Here is a 22,051-nt window from a genome sequence, read left to right as displayed (position 1 = left end):
CCGAAACGTTGCACTGTACTTTCCACTTGTGAATAAATTTTGAAAACCAAGGAGTGCTGCTCTTCTGCTTAAATTTTTTGGGACAGGCTGGCTATATACTACATGGGGCAGACTGGGTGAATACTACAGGGGGAAGGCTGGCTTTATAATACTGTGGGACGGCTGGCTGTATACTACAGGGGGATGGCTGGCTGTATACTACATGGGGGAGGCTGGCAATATACTACAGGGGGACTGCTGGCTGTATACTACAGGGGGACGGCTGGCTGTATACTACAGGGGGCAGGCTGGCTCTATACTTCTGGGGGCAGGCTGGCTCTATACTACTGGGGGCAAGCTGGCTCTATACTACTGGGGGCAGGCTGGCTCTATACTACTGGGGGCAGGCTGGCTCTATACTACTGGGGGCAGGCTGGCTCTATACTACTGGGGGCAGGCTGGCTCTATACTACTGGGGGCAGGCTGGCTCTATACTACTGGGGGCAGGCTGGCTCTATACTACTGGGGGCAGGCTGGCTCTATACTACCGGGGGCAGGCTGTCTCTATACTACTGGGGGCAGGCTGGCTCTATACTACTGGGGGCAGGCTGGCTCTATACTACTGGGGGCAGGCTGGCTCTATTCTACTGGGGGCAGGCTGGCTGTATACTACAGAAGGCAGACTGGCTGTATATTACAGGGGGCAGACTGGCTGTATTCTACAGGGGCAGGCGGTCTGTATACTACTTGGGGTTGGCAGGCTGTATATTACATGGGGGCTGGCTGACTGTATACTACATGGAGGCAGGCAGGCTGTATACTACATGGGGGCTGGCTGTATACTACATGGGGGAAGGCGCGCTGTATACTACATGGGGCAGGCTGGCTGTATACTAAAGGGGGCTGGCTGTATACTACAGGGGGATGACTGACTGTATACTACTGGGGGATGGCTGGCTGTATACAACATGGCGCAGGCTGGCTGTATACTACATGGGGTTGGCTGGCTTTATACTACTGGAGGATGGGCTGGCTATATACTACTGGGGGCTGGCTGTATACTACTGAGGGCTGGCTGGCTGTATACTACTGGGGGCAGGCTGGCTGTATGCTACAAGGGCTGGCTGGCTGCATACTACATGGGGGCTGGCTGTCTATTACATGGCTGGCTCTATTACATGGCTGGCTCTATACTACAGGGGCTGTCTGGCTGTATACTACTGGGGGCTGTCTGTATACATGGGGGCTGGCAGGCTGCATACTACATGGGGCTGGCTGGCTTTATACTACTGGAGGCTGACTGGCTGCATACTACATGGGGCTGGCTGGCTTTATACTACTGGAGGCTGGCTGTATACTAGATGGGGGCTGGCTGGCTGCATACTACATGGGGGCTGGCTGGCTGTATACTACTGGGGGCTGGCAGGCTGCATACTACTGGAGGCTGACTGGCTGCATACTACTGGGAGCTGGCTGTCTGTATACTACTGGGGGCTGTCTGGCTGTATACTACATGGGGGCTGTCTGTCTGTGTACTACCGGGGGCTGTCTGTCTGTATACTACTGGGGGCTGGCTGTCTGTATACTACTGGGGACTGGTTGGCTATATACTACTGCGGACTGGCTGGCTGTATACTACTGAGGGCTGCCTGTATACTACTGGGGGCTGGCTGGCTGTATACTACTGGGGGCTGGCTGGCTGTATACATGGGGGCTGGCAGGCTGTATACTACAGACGGCTGGTGGGCTGTCTACTACATGGAGCTGTCCGTATACTTGGGGGCTGGGCTGGCTGTATACTACATGGGGGCTGGCTGTATACTACTGGGGGCTGGCTGGCTGTATACTACTGGGGGCTGGCTGACTGTATACTACATGGGGGCTGGCTGTCTGTATACCACTGGGGACTGGTTGGCTTTATACTACTGGGGGCTGGCTGGCTGTATACTACTGGGGGCTGGCTGTATACTACATGGGGCTGGCTGGGTATAAATGGGACCCTCGGGAGAGGCGGATACTCTTGGGGGCCCCCCATTCTTTGGCATGAAGGTGGGGGAAAAAAAACTACTTACCTAAAGGCGCATTCTCCTATCTGCAGCTCTTCAGGTCCAAATTGAAGAGCGAGGATTACAGGATGCGTGGCTGCTTAACCAGGTCATTATGCGCCGCACATCCGGGGTCTTGGAGGAGACTGTATCTTACTGCGATGACAGTCCTGGACCAGACATGTCATCTGCATCTTACAGATGCAGATGACAGGTCTTTGGCCGGCTGTCAGCAGGTGCTGCCGACACCACATCTTAGTGGTCAAATCTGGATACTAGTGGCAGGGGCCTCTGTTGGCCACTTTATTAGGTACACCTGTACAACTGCTCGTTAACACTTAATTTCTAATCAGCCAATCACATGGCGGCAACTCAGTGCATTTAGGCATGTAGACATGGTCAAGACAATCTCCTGCAGTTCAAACCGAGCATCAGTATGGGGAAGAAAGGTGATTTGAGTATCTGAGTATTTCAGAAACTGCTGATCTACTGCGATTTTCACGCACAACCATCTCTAGGGTTTACAGAGAATGGTCCGAAAAAGAAAAAACATCCAGTGTGCGGCATTTCTGTGGGCGCAAATGCCTTGTTGATGCCAGAGGTCAGAGGAGAATGGGCAGACTGGTTCGAGCTGATAGAAAGGCAACAGTGACTCAAAGAGCATCTCTGAACGCACAGTACGTCGAACTTTGAGGCAGATGGGCTACAGCAGCAGAAGACCACACCGGGTGCCACTCCTTTCAGCTAAGAACAGGAAACTGAGGCTACAATTTGCACAAGCTCATCGAAATTGGACAGTAGAAGATTGGAAAAACGTTGCCTGGTCTGATGAGTCTCGATTTCTGCTGCGACATTCGGATGATAGGGTCAGAATTTGGCGTCAACAACATGAAAGCATGGATCCATCCTGCCTTGTATCAACGGTTCAGGCTGGTGGTGGTGGTGTCATGGTGTGGGGAATATTTTCTTGGCACTCTTTGGGCCCCTTGGTACCAATTGAGCATCGTTGCAACGCCACAGCCTACCTGAGTATTGTTGCTGACCATGTCCATCCCTTTATGACCACAATGTACCCAACATCTGATGGCTACTTTCAGCAGGATAATGCGCCATGTCATAAAGCTGGAATCATCTCAGATTGGTTTCTTGAACATGACAATCAGCTCACTGTATTCAAATGGCCTCCACAGTCACCAGATCTCAATCCAATAGAGCATCTTTGGGATGTGGTGGAACGGGAGATTCACATCATGGATGTGCAGCCGACAAATCTGCGGCAACTGTGTGATGCCATCATGTCAATAAGGACCAAAATCTCTGAGGAATACTTCCAGCACCTTGTTGAATCTATGCCAAGAAAAATTGAGGCAGTTCTGAAGGCAAAAGAGGGTCCATCCCGTTACTAGCATGGTGTACCTAATAAAGTGGCCGGTATATATTATATATATATATATATATATATATATATATATATATATATATATATATATATATATATATATATATATATACACAGTGTCGGACTGGAGGGTCTTGGGCCCAGCTTTGTTTTTTCATGCTTTCAGTGTGTGGTCCCCTTTATTCTTTGGGCAAATGCAACTACACAGATTTAGTTAGCCAAAAAAATAATTTAGCCCATTTATAGCTTTATTATTTCATAATAGCTTTTAAAAATAACATTTTCACTGTAGTGCAATACTCTGGCTCCTAAAACTGTTTTACATTCCACCACATTAATCAAAACTAGTGCAGTGTGTACTATGTGCACGTTGCGCCAGATTAATCAAAACTATTAGTCTCTAACCCAGATTTAGGGTTCATTCACACGCGGTATGCCCGCCGTGCGGAGGTGTCCCCCTCCTCCCTCCATAGAGAATAGCGGCGCACGGCCGCACACTCGCCGACAGATAGAGCATGCTCTATCTTTTTGTGGTGTGCGGCCCGGATGTGGCACCGTATCACGGCCGTGCCGCTATTGCCGTCTATAGGGACGTACATGCGGCCGCAAATTTGCAGTTTTTTGTTATAGGTGCACCAAAAAAGTGGTGTAGTCTGTCAGAGCAGCGCAGGGGCGCCAGATGGATTTCTACACATATCATATACCGTATATACTCGAGTATAAGCCGACCCCAGTATAAGCCGAGGACCCTAATTTTACCACCAAAAACTGGGAAAACCTATTGACTCGAGTATAAGCCGAGGGTGGAAAATGCATTGGTCTCAGCCTCCCAGTATATAGCCATCCAGCCCCCAGTAGCACATACCCAGCCAGCCCCGCTGAAGTATACAGCCTGCCAGCCCCCCCGAAGTATACAGGCTGCCAGCCCCCCTGAAGTATACAGTCTGCCAGCCCCCTGAAGTATACAGCCTGAAAGCCCCCTTTAAAGTATACAGGCTGCCAGCCCCCTTGAAGTATACAGCCTGCCAGCCTCCCGAAGTATACAGCCTGCCAGCCCCCCCGAAGTATACAGCCTGCCAGCCCCCCCGAAGTATACAGCCTGCCAGCCCCCCCGAGTATACAGGCTGCCAGCCCCCCTGAAGTATACAGCGTGCCAGCCCCCTGAAGTATATAGCCTGCCAGCCCCCTGAAGTATACAGCCTGCCAGCCCCCTTAAAGTATACAGCCTGAGAGCCCCCTTAAGTATACAGCCTGCCAGCACCCTTAAGTATACAGCCGGCCAGCCCCATTAAGTATACAGCCGGCCAGCCCCATTAAGTATACAGCCGGCCAGCCCCATTAAGTATACAGCCGGCCAGCCCCATTAAGTATACACCCAGCCCTGTTCGCCAAGCAAATAAAAAAAAAAAAAACTTCCATACTCACCTGCAGACGGCTTCCTGATGCTCCGTTCCCCGCAGCCGTTCTCCGGTCTTCTCTGTGTTATATCAGCCGGCAGATACCCGTCCACGCGATCTGCCGGCTAGAGCACAATATCACGTGGCTTTGTCGCCGCTGATGATGTCATCAGCGGCGACACTGTCGCGTGATATTGTGCGCCAGCCGGCAGATCGCGTGGACGCGTATCTGCCGGCTGATACAACACAGAGAAGAGAGAAGACCGAAGACCAGCCTCCGGGAAGACAGAAGAGGAGCCATAGTGAAGACACAGTATACACATGAACACATCCATTATACACAATATACACACTTTACATTGATTGCTTTAGCTGCACACTTACATTTTAGGCAAGACAATAGCAAAAGAGGGGAACATTAAAGCAGCTGGAGACACAGTCATTACCCAGGCCAGACATTTTGCCTGCACACTGTCCTCCCTCCCCCTCTGTCCCGTCTATCAGCCATTTCCTGGTCTATAGAAGCCTGGGAGAGACCTCCAGCAGTGTCGTAGTGACCTGAGCAGCAGCTAAGAGTCGGTGAATGTGTCTGTGGATAATGAGGTGCTGCTGCAGATAGTAGCCTGTACACTTTGGTTCACAGCAGATAACCCCACTTCCCCTATGAGCCTAATAACGAGTCCTGACCTACATAATAGCCAAGCCCCAGCTTACTTGCATGCAATGTATAAATAAAAGCTGCAGCCTGCTCCAAAGCTACTTCACTCCTTAGATTGTTGTATTCTTTTCCTCCTCAGCACAGGGAGGTGGTAGCAGTATCCACATGCAGCAGCAGAGCTGCGGTACCATGTGATTCTCTCACTACCTGATGTTCGCTCAGCGGCCCCATTGGAAGGAGACTTTCCACATGCTGCGAGCAGTGAACAGCCCTACCTACCACGTGACCTCCTAGTCGAGGCCCACCGGAGGATTCTCCGGTTCTCCAGCGGGCCAGTCCGACGCTGTATATATATACACAAATGGCTTTATATACTAGTTCAGTCCCCAGCATAGTGTTCAGTGACATGGACTGATCAGGGGCCAATTTGAAACTAGTCCAACACTTGGACAAAGTAACTCCTTGGTTGCATATCATTATCTACATTTCTGTACATATTTTTATCTATTTTTTTTAAATTATATGTATATTTACAGGACACTTAAATATATGGATCATACTGCAGGAATATTGTATAAATATGGGTGTAATAGCAGCACTGGTTCTTTTAAGTACAACTGTCTTTTATTTTAACTATATGAATTGGATACATATATATATATATTTCTGAAGTGGTACTCTAACTTGTTCTTTCCCTACATTGATAGAGGTATATTTTTACTGTAAGTGTGTTTTGATAATGTTTATATCCCCATGAGGTCATAAAATATTTACACTTTATACTTTTTTTCAACAGTAACATTGGAGTCAATTAGAGCCTCAGTATATAAGAGAATACAGCCCCTCTGGGTTGAAAAATTCTCGAGCAGAGCTCTTCTAGGACCCAGGAGATCTATGTAACCTTGTGTTACCCAGTGATCACATGACCCCATGGACCAATTGGTGCATTGTTTCACTACCTAGTTCTCATTCAGTACAATATATTGAAGAAGGAAAAGGAAGAATGAGTAATAAATGTTTTGGGATCTTTTTTCAGTGTCTCTAGCTGTGTGCAGAGAAACAAAGATATCCGTGCAATGTCAAGACATGCAAACAACTGTTAAAGATGGTGATGGCCATTTGCTCCTATTGAGTGCAAGAGTCCAAATTCATTTATAGATTTTTATAAGGTCAAGTAAACAAACTATTTTTATGTAAATATATAAAATGGCATGTACTTCAGTAATGATGTTCTTTACACACTCACCTTGGCTTTAAAGGCTGCCAATTTCAATAGCATTTCCACAGTGAAGATTCCAGTGAAAGCTACATTCAGTATGTCTGACATATGACTAAATTCAGCAGTCTGGCTGTAATGCTAAAGAATAAGAGACAAATAGGTTATTTCATAAATTTCTGCATGTGTTACTTTTAGCCAAAAACATGAGAAAAAGATATAGTGGAAAGAATTGCATGTTTAACTGTGTGTTCAACCACTCCTGGGAATTACTCATATCGAGAGGAGCATACAAAATGAGGAAATAACTAAGATATGAACTGACCCTGATATCTATTAAAAAGTAGCATAGAAAGCATTATTTTGTACTTGAGGACAACACTTTCTTTTTTTTTTAAATACCTGTGATATTCTATGGATACATTGACATCTTTTTTTATACCTTTGATATTCTATAGCTTCATTTGCATCTTTGTTGACTATGTTTTAGATTTAATCAAGAATTCTGGGCAAAATAGTATACTATTCTGTGTTATATTTGTCCAATATAATAATGCTAACTATGACCTGTATTATTTGGACAGGTTCTGCTCATTCCAAAAGCTATGACTTTATCATTTCTCCCATTAACAGAGATTTATATGGACTTTTTATCTGCGGGACAAAAATGTTTTTAGTGGCACAATTTAATATACAAGGCAATGAACTGCAATGCAATGAATAAAAATTAGCATCATTTTCTGTCATTGTGTGCTCCAAATGACGACACCTCTATATTCTGTGTGTTGGGATACCAAATTAACTGGGATACAGGGATACCAAATTAACTTCTTAGCGCACTGCATCCGATATATCGGACGCTGAGTGCAGTGACTTAACACTCCGGGGCAGATTTACTTACCTGGTCCCGTCGCAATTTCGTGGTGCGTTGTCCGACGAGGATTCGGGTCCGGCACGATTCACTAAGATCATGCGCCCAGGTTCCGGCATGTGTCGCTGCTGCGCCCAGGTCCGTCGGAGTTCACCTGCTTCTTCCTGGTACATGTGAGTGCTTGATCTTGCGACAAAAAACCTTTTTTAAAATATGCGGTTTGTCTGAAACCGTCTGGTTGTCCACGATGCTAGCCCAGCTTTAGATCTGAGTCCTGCAGCCTTAGGGATACACTGGATGTCAGCTGGAGCCAAGTAGTTGACATCCCAGTGTGACAACCGCGGTCGGAGCTAGCTCCGATTGCGGCTGTTTAACCCGTGAAATGCCGCGGTCAGCGTGACCGCAACATTTGATCTGCCTTCAAGGGGTCTTTCCCCCACAATCAACCCCCCCCTTGCGCCATCTTTGGGGTGCGCCGATCATTGCTATGGCAGTCCCAAGGTCCGATCAGGACCCCAGGCAGTGCCATTGAGATGGTGTCTATGATGTCATCTTAAAGGCATGCTGTCAGCCTATGCCTATGCACGTGCATAGACTGACACTGCTAATAACCTGCAATACATAAGTATTGCAGAGTATTATCATGACCAAGCAAACAAATGATTGCTTGTTCATGTCCCATGGTGGAACTAGTAAAAAAAAAAAATGTATTCAATGAAAAGTAAATTTAAAAAAATGAATAAAAATGCCCATAATCCATATAACATATAAAGAGACATATACTGTAATGCACAAAAAAGTCTAAATCATAACACAAACCCCACATATATAGTATCACCCCGTCTGTAATAACCCGTAACATAAAAGTAAATCATTATTGAACCCACATGATGAATGCCGTAAAAAAAAAAAAAAATTATAATTTTTACCTATTCAATCCCACAAAAAATGCACTCCAGAATCATACTGTTGCAAAGTACAGCATGTTCCGCAAAAAAAAGCCATCAACCAGCTCCTTAGCCAAAAAAGTAAAAATGTTATGCCACTTGGAAGACGGAAATGAACAAATGATAGATTTTTCCTCACATTAGGATTTTATTTGGCAATTTTAGTAAAACATAAGAAAAAATTTTCAAGTATGGTATCCACTTAATCTTATCGAACCAATAGAATAAAGATAACATAGTGATGTATTATAATGGTGACCCCCCAAAAAAAGTTAAAAAAACAATAGGGGATACCAACCCCAAAATGGTAACACTGGAAAAAGCATCTCATCCCACAAAAAAAAAAAATGCCGTCACATGGCCCCAATAACGAAAAACCTAAAATTTTATAGCCTACAAAAGGGGCCAATGAGAAAACTGAAATCCTGGCAGCTGCCTCTTTGTGCGCCCATCAAACAAGTAACGGCCACATGTTGGGGTCTCTGTACCCGGGAGAAATTGCATAACAAATTTTAGGATGGGTTTTCTCTTTTTATACTTTTGGAAATGTGTGAATTTTAGGGCTAAATGAACGTATAAACTGTCAAAATTTGACCATTCTAAATTTCACTTCCATTTTGATTTAAATACTATGAATGGGTTAACAATCTTCCTAAAAGTTGTTTCTGATAGTTTGTGGGGTTCAGATTTGAAAATAGGTTGATTATATGGGGGGGGGGGGGGGGTTAATGTTAAATATTTAAAATCTCATCAAAAACAGAAATTATCCCCAAAATAGTAAATTCTGAAAATATGGAAAACCGATATTGGATTTGTTTTGTTTTGAAATTCATTTTATTTATTTTTTACTTTTTTTGCAATGTAAACAGACACGGAAAAATATATTTTAATCCCTTAAGGACGCAGCCTGTTTGTACGTTAAGGCTCGGTCCTTCTTTTTAGAAATTTGACCAGTTTCTCTTCCTGTGGTAATAACTTTTCAACGCTTTAAGATATCCTTGTGATTTTGAGATTGTTTTCTCGTGAGACATTGTAGTTTATGTTAGTAGTATCATTTTGGTGATCTGTTCCTTTTTTGGGGGGTAAAAATTCACAAATTTAGGAAAAATTTGAAAAAAATTACAATTTTCAAAGTATCAAATGTTATACTTTGTAGACAAAGTCACACCACAAGTTTTTTTGGTAGAAACCTTTTGCCATTGGTCTTCTGTTGATTTCCATTATTTGTTTTACATTTCCATTTTTTTTACGGATGTGAGAAGGTTTGAAGTTTTAGTAGCAAATTCTCAGATTTTCTTGAAATTTGAAAAATCTGAAATTTTTGTTGATCAATTCAGTTTGGAAATGCCCTTTAAAGGCTTATGTACTATATACCCCCACGAGTAGCACCATTTTATGAACCAAACATCTCAACCTATTCAAATCAGCATTTAAGAAGTCTGTTAATCCTTTTATTATTTTTCCGGAAGCAAACAAAAATGGATTTGAAATTCTGAAATTTCAATTTTTGATTATGATTTTTTCTCATTTAGCCCTAAAATGGACACATTCATTTGAAATTTGAGGTAAATATAGATCCCAAAATTATTGCCCTGCTCCTTCCGAGTACGGCCATACCAGCACAGTGATGTCCAGAACAGAGTTCATACTATTGCGTTTTTGGAAGGCCAGTTTGGCTGCAAATGTTTTATGGGGCCACAGTGTAATTGAAGAGCCCCTGAAGTAACAGTACAATAGAAAAACCATTTTGGAAACTAGACCCCTCAATGAATTTATTTGAGGTTGTGGTGAGCATTTTAACTCCCAACATGACGGCTAAAATTGAATGCAAAGTAAATGGTACATAGTAAAAATGTGTTTTTATCACAAAAATGTCATTTTTTTGACAGGCTGGGCACACGGCAGGGCTGAGACAGGAAGGAGTGAAATTTAGATTTTTCATCTCTGTTTTCACACGTTTGGATTTGGATTGCCATGTCTTGTTTGCAGGGCCCATGAGGTACCAGTTCAAAAGAAACCCCCCCGAGAACTTATACCATTTTTGAAACTAGACCACTCAAAGAATTCCTCTGGCATTGAGGTGAGAATTTTAACCCCCAGCATGCAGGTCAAAATTGAATGCAAAGTAAATGGTGCATAGTTAAAAATGCGTTTTTATCTAAAAAAACTTTAGACAAACACCCCAAAAATCATTCTGCGGGTTGTCCAGAGTACGGCAATATCACACATGTACCAATAATTGACAGGCTGGGCACACAGCAGGGCTGAGAAGGGATGGAGTAAGATTTTGCTTTTGGAGCACCCTTTTCACTAGAATGAGGTACCAGTGCAATAGGAACCCCGGAGTAGTGACCCCGTTTTTGTAAAGGACACACCTCAAAGAATTGATCTAGGATTGTATGAGCATTTTAATCCCTGAGATGCTGGCCCAAATGTAATACAAAGTTAATGGGTCAGTGTAGAAATTGCATTGTTTTCTCAAATGTGCCATTGTAGTGACAAATGAAAACAGCCCAACTCATGCCACTGTGGATAAATACCCCAAAAATCTTTCTGCGGGTTATTACGGGTATGGCAATACCCCATGTGTGGCAATAGGCTACAAGGTGGAGACACGGCAGAGCTCGGAATAGAATGGTATTTGGAGCACAGACATTTAATTTTTTTTTCACATCATAAAACATTTGTAGATGCCCTTAGGGATCAGTACAATAGAAACCCTTAAAAGCTGACCCTATTTAGAAACTACACCCCTCCATGAATAAATCTAGGGCTGTAGTGAGCATTTTAACCCCACAGGTGGACCCCAAGGATGATGCATAATGGATAGAGCATGGTACAAAATATCCATTATGTCATCTTGTGCCCAGCTCCTGCGACGGAAGACAAACACCCGGGTGTGACAAACACCCGGGTATGGCAATACCCCATATGTGGCAATAATGTACAGGCCCCTTTTGTGGCAAGCCCTGCAACTCTTTAGATTCCTTCCCTTGCTGGCTGTTTGGGGAACTTCTCCTGGAAAGTGCTGTCCTGGTGCAATCCATGATGTGGCCTCGCTTCCAGACGTACTCTCCCATTCCTGGTCTCTAAAAATCAACTGCTTCACTACCACCTCTTGAAATTCCAGGAAAGTTCCCCTCTGGCCGGCACATCGATGCAGCACGTAAGCATTATACAGTGCTATCTGCATGATGTGCACGGCCAGCTTCTTGTACCACACCCTTGACTTCCGCATGGCATTGTATGGCTGAAGCGCCTGGTCCGACAAATCCACCTCTCCCATGTACTTCTTGTAATCCAGAATACAGTCTGGCTTGGGGGATTCTGCACTGGTACCTCGTACATGGGCAGGGGTGGTGCTGTGCCCATATATTGTTGTTATTACAAGGACGTCCCTCTTGTCCTTGTACCTAACACGCAATATACTGAGTCGCTGCTTAGTGCTCGGCTCTCGGGAGACCTCACTGATTTTTCCTAACAGTGCCGCATGCCGCAGTTTGTCTGGAAGCGAGGCACTTGAACTGGGTAATACTCGTATAAAAATTATCCAGGTAGAGGTGGTAGCCCTGGTCCAATAGTGGGTGCGCCAAATGCCAAACTATCTTTCTGGCAATTCCCAGGAAGGGGGTGCATTCAGGGGGCAGTATCCTAGAGTCCTTCCCTTCATATACCCTGAACCTAAAAGTGTACCCTGATGCACTCTCACACAGCTTATACATCTTCCCGCCATACCGTGCCCTCTTATTGGGCAGGTACTGGCGGAACTGAAATCTCCCTTTGAAATGTACCAGGGACCCGTCCACTGATATGTGCCTCTTTGGAGTATACACATCCATAAATTGGGCACTTAGGTAGTCTAATATGGGTCGGACCTATCATAACTGGGGTAATCTCTGGGTGGGCACTGAGAATTGTCAGCAAAATGCAGAAACCTATGGATGGCTTCAAAGCGCATCCTATTCATTGCCATGCGGAACATCGGGGTGTGGTACAGTATGTCTGTGCTCCAATAGTCCCTGATAGCGGGCTTTTTGACGAGTCCCATAAGAAGTACTATGCCCCAATACTTCTCCATCTCTGCTGCACTAACAGGGGTCCACCTGTGGGGTTGCGCGTAAAAAGAAGTGGAGTTTTGGGCAATGTATTGTGCAGCATAGAGATTGGTCTGGGAAACCATCAGACCAATTAGGTACTCACTAAAAAAAGAACTTAAAAAAGTCCACTGGTCCGAGCCCTCCTGTGTCTCTGCGTATCCCAGGACTGGCCGTAAAATCAGGGACCTGAGGGGCATAACTACTGGGGTCAACCATGTGGGATCATAAGTACCGGCACTCCAGGAGAAGTCCCGGGCACTCCAGCAGAAGTCCCGGGCACTCCAGCAGAAGTCCCGGGCACTCCAGCAGAAGTCCCTGGCACTCCAGCAGAAGTCCCTGGCACTCCAGCAGAAGTCCCTGGCACTCCAGCAGAAGTCCCGGACACTCCAGCAGAAGTCCCGGACACTCCAGCAGAAGTCCCGGACACTCCAGCAGAAGTCCCGGACACTCCAGCTCCAGTTCCTCAGAGTCGCTTTGTGAGGACGAGGTAGACAAATAAAATGGACACTCGTCCCCACTAGCTGACTCCGTATCGGAGGCCATATAATTATAGACCTCCAAATCCGTATATGTCTTCTGGGACATGATGGGGGGGATAGTATGCAATCTACACTACACCTACTCCACTACACTAAACCTACTCCACTACACCACAAAACACCTTCTCCTCCACTATACGCATTTCCCTCCACTAAACGCCTTCGCCACCACACACGCCTTCTCCTCCACCAATCGCCTTCTCCTCCACACATACCTTTTCCACCACACACGCCTTCTCCTCCACACACACCTTTTCCACCACACACGCCTTATCCTCCACTAATCGCCTTCTCCACCACACACGCCTTCTCCTCCACTAAACGCCTACTCCACATGATTCACACTTAAAAGTGTGGTTTGGGGGTAAAGGGAATACAGACGATGAGGGGTATAGTACAGGGAAGTGGGATTACATTGGGAGGGGATGGAGGATGGGTGTCAGAGGGGAGATGTCCCCTCTCGATTCCGGCCAGTATTGGCGGTCTGTCATCCAGTCTCGCGACGGAATGACCTAATATTTCCATGTCCATGTACCAACCTGTTGGTAATAGGTTAGCATACTTTTACAAAGGTATAAAGTATGAAAGTAGGTCATAAGTACAAAAACCCACAATCTTGTATTGATACAGTTGAAGAACTTGAACTATTGAACATTTGGTGTTGTCTGAAATCTAAACAGACCAGAAGGGGGGATCACTAGGGGGGGGGATCTCTGCCTCAATAGAGGCCCTTTTCTAAAGCCCTTTAATTGGTGTGTGTCAAGGAAAATATTAATCTTTAAATGTAGAAGATTTGTTTAACTAAGGCAATTGCTAACTTTGTTGAGATGTATGACTATTGGCATCTTTTGAAGTGTCCAGGCAGCTTTTTATGACATCCTGGAGTTTTTATAGCCTGATAACCTCTGAACTGAAGACTGGTCTGTTCAGACCCCAAAAAACATGTGGTCACCTCCCCCCATCCCTCCTACAATAGGATTTGGAAACAAAAGACTGTTTAAATATTCCTGGACTCTCACCCTCATTAACACTTTATCCAATCCTGTGGTCCTAATTAATGAATGGGAAGTTCTGAAATCAGAACTAAGCAGAGATCTTATGAAACAATATGAGATACAGGAAATGGTGTTCACTCTTTGGGGGCTGCTTGACAAGCTGGGGTGTTCCATATTTCTCCCACCTCCAGGGAATCAGGACTTACTTTAGGTTGTAAGTTTCTGTTATTTTTCTCAATTTTTTATAACTATTCTGCCGTCTTGTGTCATGTTTTTAACATCCTTTTTTACGCACTAAACAACTTTTTTGTATTAAAAACTTCACTTAAAATTTTGGTCCCTGTATGCTCTGCGAACTCATAACCTTGTAAAGTGTGGTTAGCTGTGTGACTGCTAGAGTGCCGAATGTCCATGTCTAGTGGTGTAACAAGGTGACTGCTTGAGAAGCAGGAGTGGATGTAGAGAGGGATTCTTATTGGTCCCAGTATAAATGCATTAAGTGGTGGCAGTGGATCATATCTGAAGTGTTAAAGCTGTATGAGGTGTGATTTATGTTTAATTTGTATCCTGAGTGAAAGGTGGGCACAAGTTTAGTAGGCTAAATTTACCTGTACAGTTGCACCCCACGTCACGCGACGAGGCGGAAGCGTCCTCACCGTGACAGTGTGGAGGAATGTTCTGAGGTGCAGGTGTGTATGATCTATGTGTAGAATACAGCTGTTTGCCCTGCTTGCCAGTATCTTGTGTGTTCTAGAATATAATGGATTGGAAAAGCCAGGCAGAGGATGGGTATGGTTAGGGTATGTTTTCTGACTCCGCTCCAGGTACTTTTTACTTTGCTTATCCATTGTCCTACTGTGAGAGTCTTGGTTTGACAACAATGAAGGGGGATCATGAATTTGGCCAATAAGAGCAGTAGAGACCATAGTTATTTAGGTTATGGTTTGAGAGTTGTTGGGGGAAGAAGGTTGAGATTTGGGGGATGATCTTTGGAGATTCTGGGCATATTCTCAATAGTATTGACCATATCTTTTCCCAGAATGATCTAATTTTGTCGCAGTCCCACCATAAGTGAAGGTAAGATCCTTCCTTTTTGTCACATCTCCAGCAGGCATTAGGGATTTTGTTATTCATCTTGTATAATACTATTGGAGTTTTGTACCATCTGGATGTCAATTTAAAACTGGTTTCTTAAAGCGTAATGCACCTAGATGAGCCCCAGCTAGACTTCAGTATTTGACTGGATTCAGTAGGGTCTAGGGATATTTTAAGTTCCTTTTCCCAAGCTGCAAAGAAATGTGGGGTTGTGGAGCTCTCCAAATCTAACAGAGGTCAGTTTTGAGGTTTGAGCAGCAGTGGACAAAATTTATTTAAACCATGTTAGTTCACTTTCAAATGATCCTAACCTTTGTAGCTTGCATGAATTTGGGAGTACCATAGGAGTTGAAGTCTGGTTGGAGGTCAGGTAAGGTCAGTTGATGATTGGGTGTCTTCGAGGCCAAATAGATCGCTTAGCTTAGTGGATTTGTAAGGCGCATGACATCAATATAAATTATCCAGACACTTCCAGACAAAATTATGAAAATGTAAATATGGGAAATGTTATTCAGCAACTTATTTAGGTGGGACATCTATCTGCCAGAAAACGTGATGATTTCCAATTTCAAAACTGGTAATTTTTTTTTCTGTAAATAAACGCTAAACTTATCAGCCAAAGAGGCTACTGGGGCGTGGAGTAGCAGGAGCCAATGCTACACGGCACAGCTACTCCATGCCCCAGTAGCCTCTTTGTTCCTCCTACCAGAAATCTTCGGTGCGCAGCTCCTCGTAGCTGTGCGTCGTTTTCCGAGAAATCTGCTGTCTGGTTAATTCTTCAATTTTGACAGCGTCTTTTGCTTTAAGAATACCTTTCACGTGTTCCCTGGTTCGGACACGTAATTCACAAGAGGTTAAAACGTCATAGATCAACGGACAGTCGCAGACAGCATAATAGATTACATTCGTAGAACTACATGAGATGTACGACAGCGGTTCAGGGACAGGCGCTACAGCAACCGTAACATCAAAAAAGACTATGTAAATGTATGCTCTAGAACACGCAATGATCTGCTGTTACCTAGGGCCAAAAAGTTGTCTAACAACAGTGTCCACTTCATTTCCACCTATAATAAAATATGGGAGGATAGGCTGATGCAGGCTGATGCAATACTTAAAATAGCATTGCAAAACGGCCCCTCCTTGACTGCAAAAAGATGGAAAAATTTGAGGCATCTGCTAGTCAAGAGTCATTATACCCCGAGAATTCAACACTGTTTGGGATGAGCACCCAAAGACGTGGGTGCTTCCCCTGTGGGGACTGCATAGCTTGTCAGAATATCTCGCGTACAGAAGAATTTTCCACTGCAGACGGCAGAAGAACATTCAATATCAGAGAATACATCTCATATAGTTCTATGAACATAATCTGCTATGCTGTCTGCGACTGTCCGTTGATCTATGTCGGTTTAACCTCTCGTGAATTACGTGTCCAAACCAGAAAACACGTGAGAGGTATTGTTAAAGCAAAAGACGCTGTCAAAATTGAAGAATTAACCACTAAAACTCGTCATTTAAAGATGCATTATAATTTCAATTCTAAATCTTTTAGGGTGCGAGGTATAGAGACACTGGTATCAGAGGGGGTGATGTGAAGAGGCTCCTTGCACAGAGGGAATGTAAATGGATTGTCCAATCGGGTTCAACTATTCCCAATGGATTAAATGAGACATGTAGCTTCACCTCTTTCCTATAATGTCTCCACCGGCATACTGTTTTTAACCGGTTAAGGACCAGGCCCTTTCCTGTTTTTTCATGTCCATTTTTTACTCCCCATCTTCAAAAATCTAGAACTTTTTTATTTTTACACATAAAGAGCTTTGCGACAGCTTATTTTCTGCGTAACAAATTGCACTTCATAGTGATGGTATTAATTATTTCATGTCGTGTACTCAGAAGAGGGAAAAAAATTCCAAATGCAGTGAAAATGGTGAAAAAACGCATTTTCGCCATTTTCTTGTGGGCTTGGACATTCACTGAGCGTCCCAAATGACATATTTACTTTTTTCTTTGGGTTGGTACAATTACGGGGATACCAAATAGGTATAGGTTTTATAATGTTTTCATACATTTACAAAAATTAAAACCTCCTGTACAAAAATAATTTTTTTTGATTTTGCCATCTTCTGGCGCTAATAACTTTTTTATACTTTGTTGTACGGAGCTATGATTGGTGTAATTTTTTGCAACATTTGATAATATTTTCAATTATATAATTTTTAGGACTGTACGACCTTTTGATCACTTTTTATAGATTTTTTTTATATTTTCCGTTACGGGGTTAAACACATTGAAAAACCGTTAATATATTTTGATAGATTGGGCATTTCTGGACACGTCAATACCTTATGTGTTTCTGATTTTTACTGTTTATTTATATTTATGTCAGTTCTAGGGAAAGGGGGGTGATTTGAATTTTTAGGTTTTTTTATTATAATTTTTTTTAAACTTTTTTTTATTTTTCTTTTTACTATTTTTCAGACTCCCTAGGGTACTTTAACCCTAGGTTGTCTGATCGATCCTATCATATACTGCCATACTACATGGGGATTTTCCTCCTCATTCATTACAATCAGCACATTCTAATGAAGGGGTTAAAACGAAATAGCCTCGGATCTTCGCAAGACCCGAGGCTACCATGGAGACGGATCGCCCCCGCTCCCCGATGATGTCACGGGGAGCGACGATCCTAGGTAAGATGGCGGCGCGCCGCCACGTTTTTGAGGCTGCCGGCAGCGATCGTGGTGAGAACACCGATCGCGGGTGTTACCGGTAAGCCTTTGCTGCAGTATGCAGCAAAGTCTTACCGGCTATGGAGAGGGCTCAGCCCGTGAGCCCTCTCCATGCATCGGCACATGGCGGGCGGTCGTGAACCAGTTAATCTTTACTGTCATCTCTTGATTTTAATTTGTTTTTTGTTACATTATATTTAGAAAAGATCCCTCACATAACGACTCAGGATATATGAACAATTACAACCTTGACACCTAGACATCCTCCTACAAAAGCTACGAACATACATGTACTGAGATATGATCCATGTTCTATGAAAGAAATGAAAGATTAATTATAGAAGATGGAAAGCAGAGGTAGCGGCAGGCTAGAGAGTGGCATGACGACATACCCCTAATGGACTCAAACCAATTAAAAAAATTCCTTTTGGCAAGGATAACGTGTAGCACTGTATGTATCAGTATTTTGCCTGGTTAAGGCGGCAGAGATGAACCAAAGGAGGTGAGCAAGAAGCGCTGAAATGATTTCCTATGTGAACAAAAGGTTGACGGTATATTTAGTCGATAACACAGCATGGTGGCGACATAGTGACCAAGTTCCATAACGTGTCTGGTGAAACACTCGAAAAATGAGCCTGACAGCTCGTTTGATAAGGGGACGACACGTGGAGGCAGCCATGGAGACGACTTCCATGATTAAGAGCGACAGTATAGGGCATCCATATTGCGCTGCTATGATTGCAACTTCAGGTCTCCAGCATGGCGGCGACAGATGGGCCGAGTTCCACTATGTATCTGGTGAAAAACCTGAAAATTCTGCCTGGCACAGCTCGTTTGATAAGGGGATGATGTGCTGTATTTCCTCTCGCGGTCCAGCATCTGGGGTATAGACAGTTGAAAGTTGCGCATGAAGACATTGGTGGATGCTGTGGAGGATCATGGAGGCGAAATGGACAGGAAACAGCAGGGGCAGTATGCATGGATGCCGATGTGGCTGCCTAATCTTGGGATGGAGCTGGCGGTCCGCTGCCAGGCGAGCTTTCGCCTGTCCAAGCCCCTGTCTCTCGGCTCCTCCCCACCCAAAATGGGCCTGGGGGCCAGAAGCGTTTACTTTGAAAAAATTATAATTTTCAAAGCAGGTGGGGTCGCTTGAATAAATCATCTAGGAAAAATGGAATAGCATAGCGGTTCTATTTTTAATAGTTTTTTCGGAAATGGTTTCATGATTAAGAGCGACAGTATGGGGCATCCATATTGCGCTGCTATGATTGCAACTTCAGGTACCCAGCATGGAGGCGACAGATGGGCCGAGTTCCATTATGTATCTGGTGAAACACCTGAAAATTCTGCCTGACACAGCTCGTTTGATAAGGGGATGATGTGCTGTATTTCCTCTCGCACTCCAGCGTCTGGGATATAGACAGTTGAAATTTGCGCATGGAGACATTGGTGGATGCTGTGGAGGATCGTGGAGGCGAAATGGACAGGAAACAGCAGGGGCAGTATGCATGGATGCCTCTGAGGCTGCCTAATCTCGGGATGGAGCTGGCGGTCCGCTGCCAGGCGAGCTTTCGCCTGTACAAGCCCCTGTCTCTCGGCTCCTCTCCACCCAAAATGGGCCTGGGGGCCAGAAGCGTTTCCTTTGAAAAAAGTATCATTTTCAAAGCAAGCGGGGGCTACAAACAGCACTTCTAAGAACATTTTGTATAAGATCAAGTGTAGTACTGTTCTAATAAGTAATTGGCTTGATTATGGCGGGTGAGGGGAATGTAAACAGATGCGCAAGAAGCGCTGAAATAATATCGGTAAATGATAAAAGTTTGCCAGTATATTTTGTGGATAACACAACAGGGTGGCGACAAAGTTAACATGTTTGATGTGGAAGCCATGAAAACAACCCAAAATTCTGCCTGACACAGCTCGTTTGCTAAGGGGACGATGTATGGAGGCAGATATATATGGACGACTTTGGGAGGCAGCTATGGAGATGATGTGTGGAGGTAGCAATGGAGACAACGTGTGGAGGCAGCTATAAAGATGACGTGTTGAGGCTGCTATGGAGACAATTAAATTTGGATAGTGCCTGTATGTGGCAGTCCAAAAAAGTTTTCAAACCAGAGGACCGGGTGGGTGGCCTTCCAGAAAAATTAAATACAGAGAGTACCTGTATGTGGCACTCCCAAAAATTGTTTAAAACAGAGGACCGGGTAGTGTACCAAGAGGAGGAGAAGGAGGAAAATGAGGAGGAGTGCATACATTATTCAGGTTGAGCTTCTTTCACCTGGTGGAGAATGGAAATCAGGCTTGATTCACCTTGATAAATGTCAGCCTGTCAGTCGACGGGCGTGTACGCTTATCGGTGATGATGCCACCAGCTGCACTGAAAACCCACTCAGACAACACGCTAGCGGCAGGCAAGAACCTCCAAGGCGTACAACGCCAGTTCGTGCCACATGTCCAGCTTTGAAACCCAGTAGTTGTAGGGAGCTGTGTGATCATTTAGGACGATGGTATGGTCAGCTACGTACTCCCTTACCATCTTTCTGTAAAGATCAGCCCTACTCTGCGGAGACTGGGGATAGGTGACTGTCTTGCTGCAGTGACATAAAACTGGCAAAGGCCTTGTAAAGCGTACTCCTGCCAGTGCTGGACTAGCTGCCTGCTTGCCTACTCTCCCTCGCTACTTGTCCCACAGAAGTACGCCCTCTGCCGCTAGCGCTGTCAGAAGGGAAATACTTTTTCAGCTTGTGCACCAGGGCCTGCTGGTATTCATGCATTCTCACACTCCTTTCCTCTCCAGGGATGAGAATGGAAAGATTTTCCTTGTACCGTGGGTCCAGGAGAGTGAATACCCAGTAATCGGTGCTGGAATAAATTCTTAGAACGCGAGGGTCACGGGATAGGCAGCCTAGCATGAAATCTGCCATATGCACCAGAGTCCCAACTCGCAAGAATTCACTCCCCTCATTGGCTTGACTGTCCATTTCCTCCTCCTCCTCCGCCTCCAACTCCTCTTCTTCTGCCCATACACGCTGAACAGTGAAGGACTGAGCAATGCTCCACTCTTCTGTCTCGCCAACATTCTCCTCCTCTTCCTCCTCCGATATGCACTGAGAAACAGACCTGAGGGTGCTTTGGCTATCAACAAGGGAATCTTCTTCCCCCGTTTCTTGTGACGAGCGCAAAGCTTCTGACTTCATGCTTACCAGAGAGTTTTTCAACAGGCCAAGCAGCGGAATGGTGAGGTGTGATGATGGCGGCATCGCCACTGACCATCTGTGTTGACTCCTCAAAGTTACTCAGCATCTGACAGATATCAGACTTCCACGTCCACTCCTCATTGTGGACTTGAGGAAGCTGACTGACCTGACTACCAGTTCTGGTGGAAGTTGACATCTGGCAGTCTACAATCGCTCTGCGCTGCTAGTAAACTTTGGATAACATGGTTAATGTTGAATTCCACCTCGTGGGCACTTCCCACAACAGTCGGTGAGCGGGCAGTTGGAGGCGGCGCTGCGCTGCCCTGAGAGTGGCAGCATCTGTGCTGCACTTCCGGAAAAGTGCACAGATGCGGTGCACCTTAGTGAGCAAATCAGACAGATTGGGGTATGTCTTGAGGAACCGCTGAACTATGAGATTTAACACATGGGCCAGGCATGGCACATGTGTCAGTCTGCCGAGTTGCAGAGCCGCCACCAGGTTACGGCCATTGTCACACACAACCATGCCTGGCTTCAGGTTTAACGGTGCCAGCCACAGATCAGTCTGCGCCGTAATGCCCTGTAATAGCTCTTGGGCGGTGTGCCTTTTATCGCCTAGGCTCAGCAGTTTGAGCACCGCCTGCTGTGCCTAGAGCTACCGACTGATGGCGCCATGCCCAAGGATGGTAATTCGGAGGAGGTGGTGGAGGAGGGGTGGGAGGAGGAGGAGGCATAGTAGGCCTGAGAGACCTGGACCGAGGTAGGCACCGCAATCCTCGGCGTCGGCAGTATATGAGCGGCCCCAGGGTCAGACCCGGTCCCAGCCTCCACCAAGTTAACCCAATGTACCGTCAGCGATATATAGTGGCCCTGCCCGGCAG

At 45.1% G+C, this 22,051-nt stretch overlaps 1 protein-coding gene across 2 annotated transcripts in view; it reads right to left on the bottom strand.

The window, feature by feature from the left end:
* Positions 1-22,051, bottom strand: part of CACNA1S (calcium voltage-gated channel subunit alpha1 S) — an 817,957-nt gene that overhangs the window by 289,527 nt on the left and 506,379 nt on the right. For both annotated transcript variants that reach the window (XM_072137243.1, XM_072137244.1), the window contains one exon: positions 6,725-6,835. In XM_072137243.1, the coding sequence (XP_071993344.1) occupies positions 6,725-6,835 (111 nt within the window). The remainder of the gene's footprint in view (positions 1-6,724; positions 6,836-22,051) is intronic.

The sequence above is a fragment of the Engystomops pustulosus genome, chromosome 2 (genome assembly GCF_040894005.1).
Source record: "Engystomops pustulosus chromosome 2, aEngPut4.maternal, whole genome shotgun sequence".
NCBI lineage: Eukaryota > Metazoa > Chordata > Amphibia > Anura > Leptodactylidae > Engystomops > Engystomops pustulosus.
Note: the sequence above shows the minus strand (reverse complement) of the source record. Positions and strands in the feature narration are given on the sequence as shown.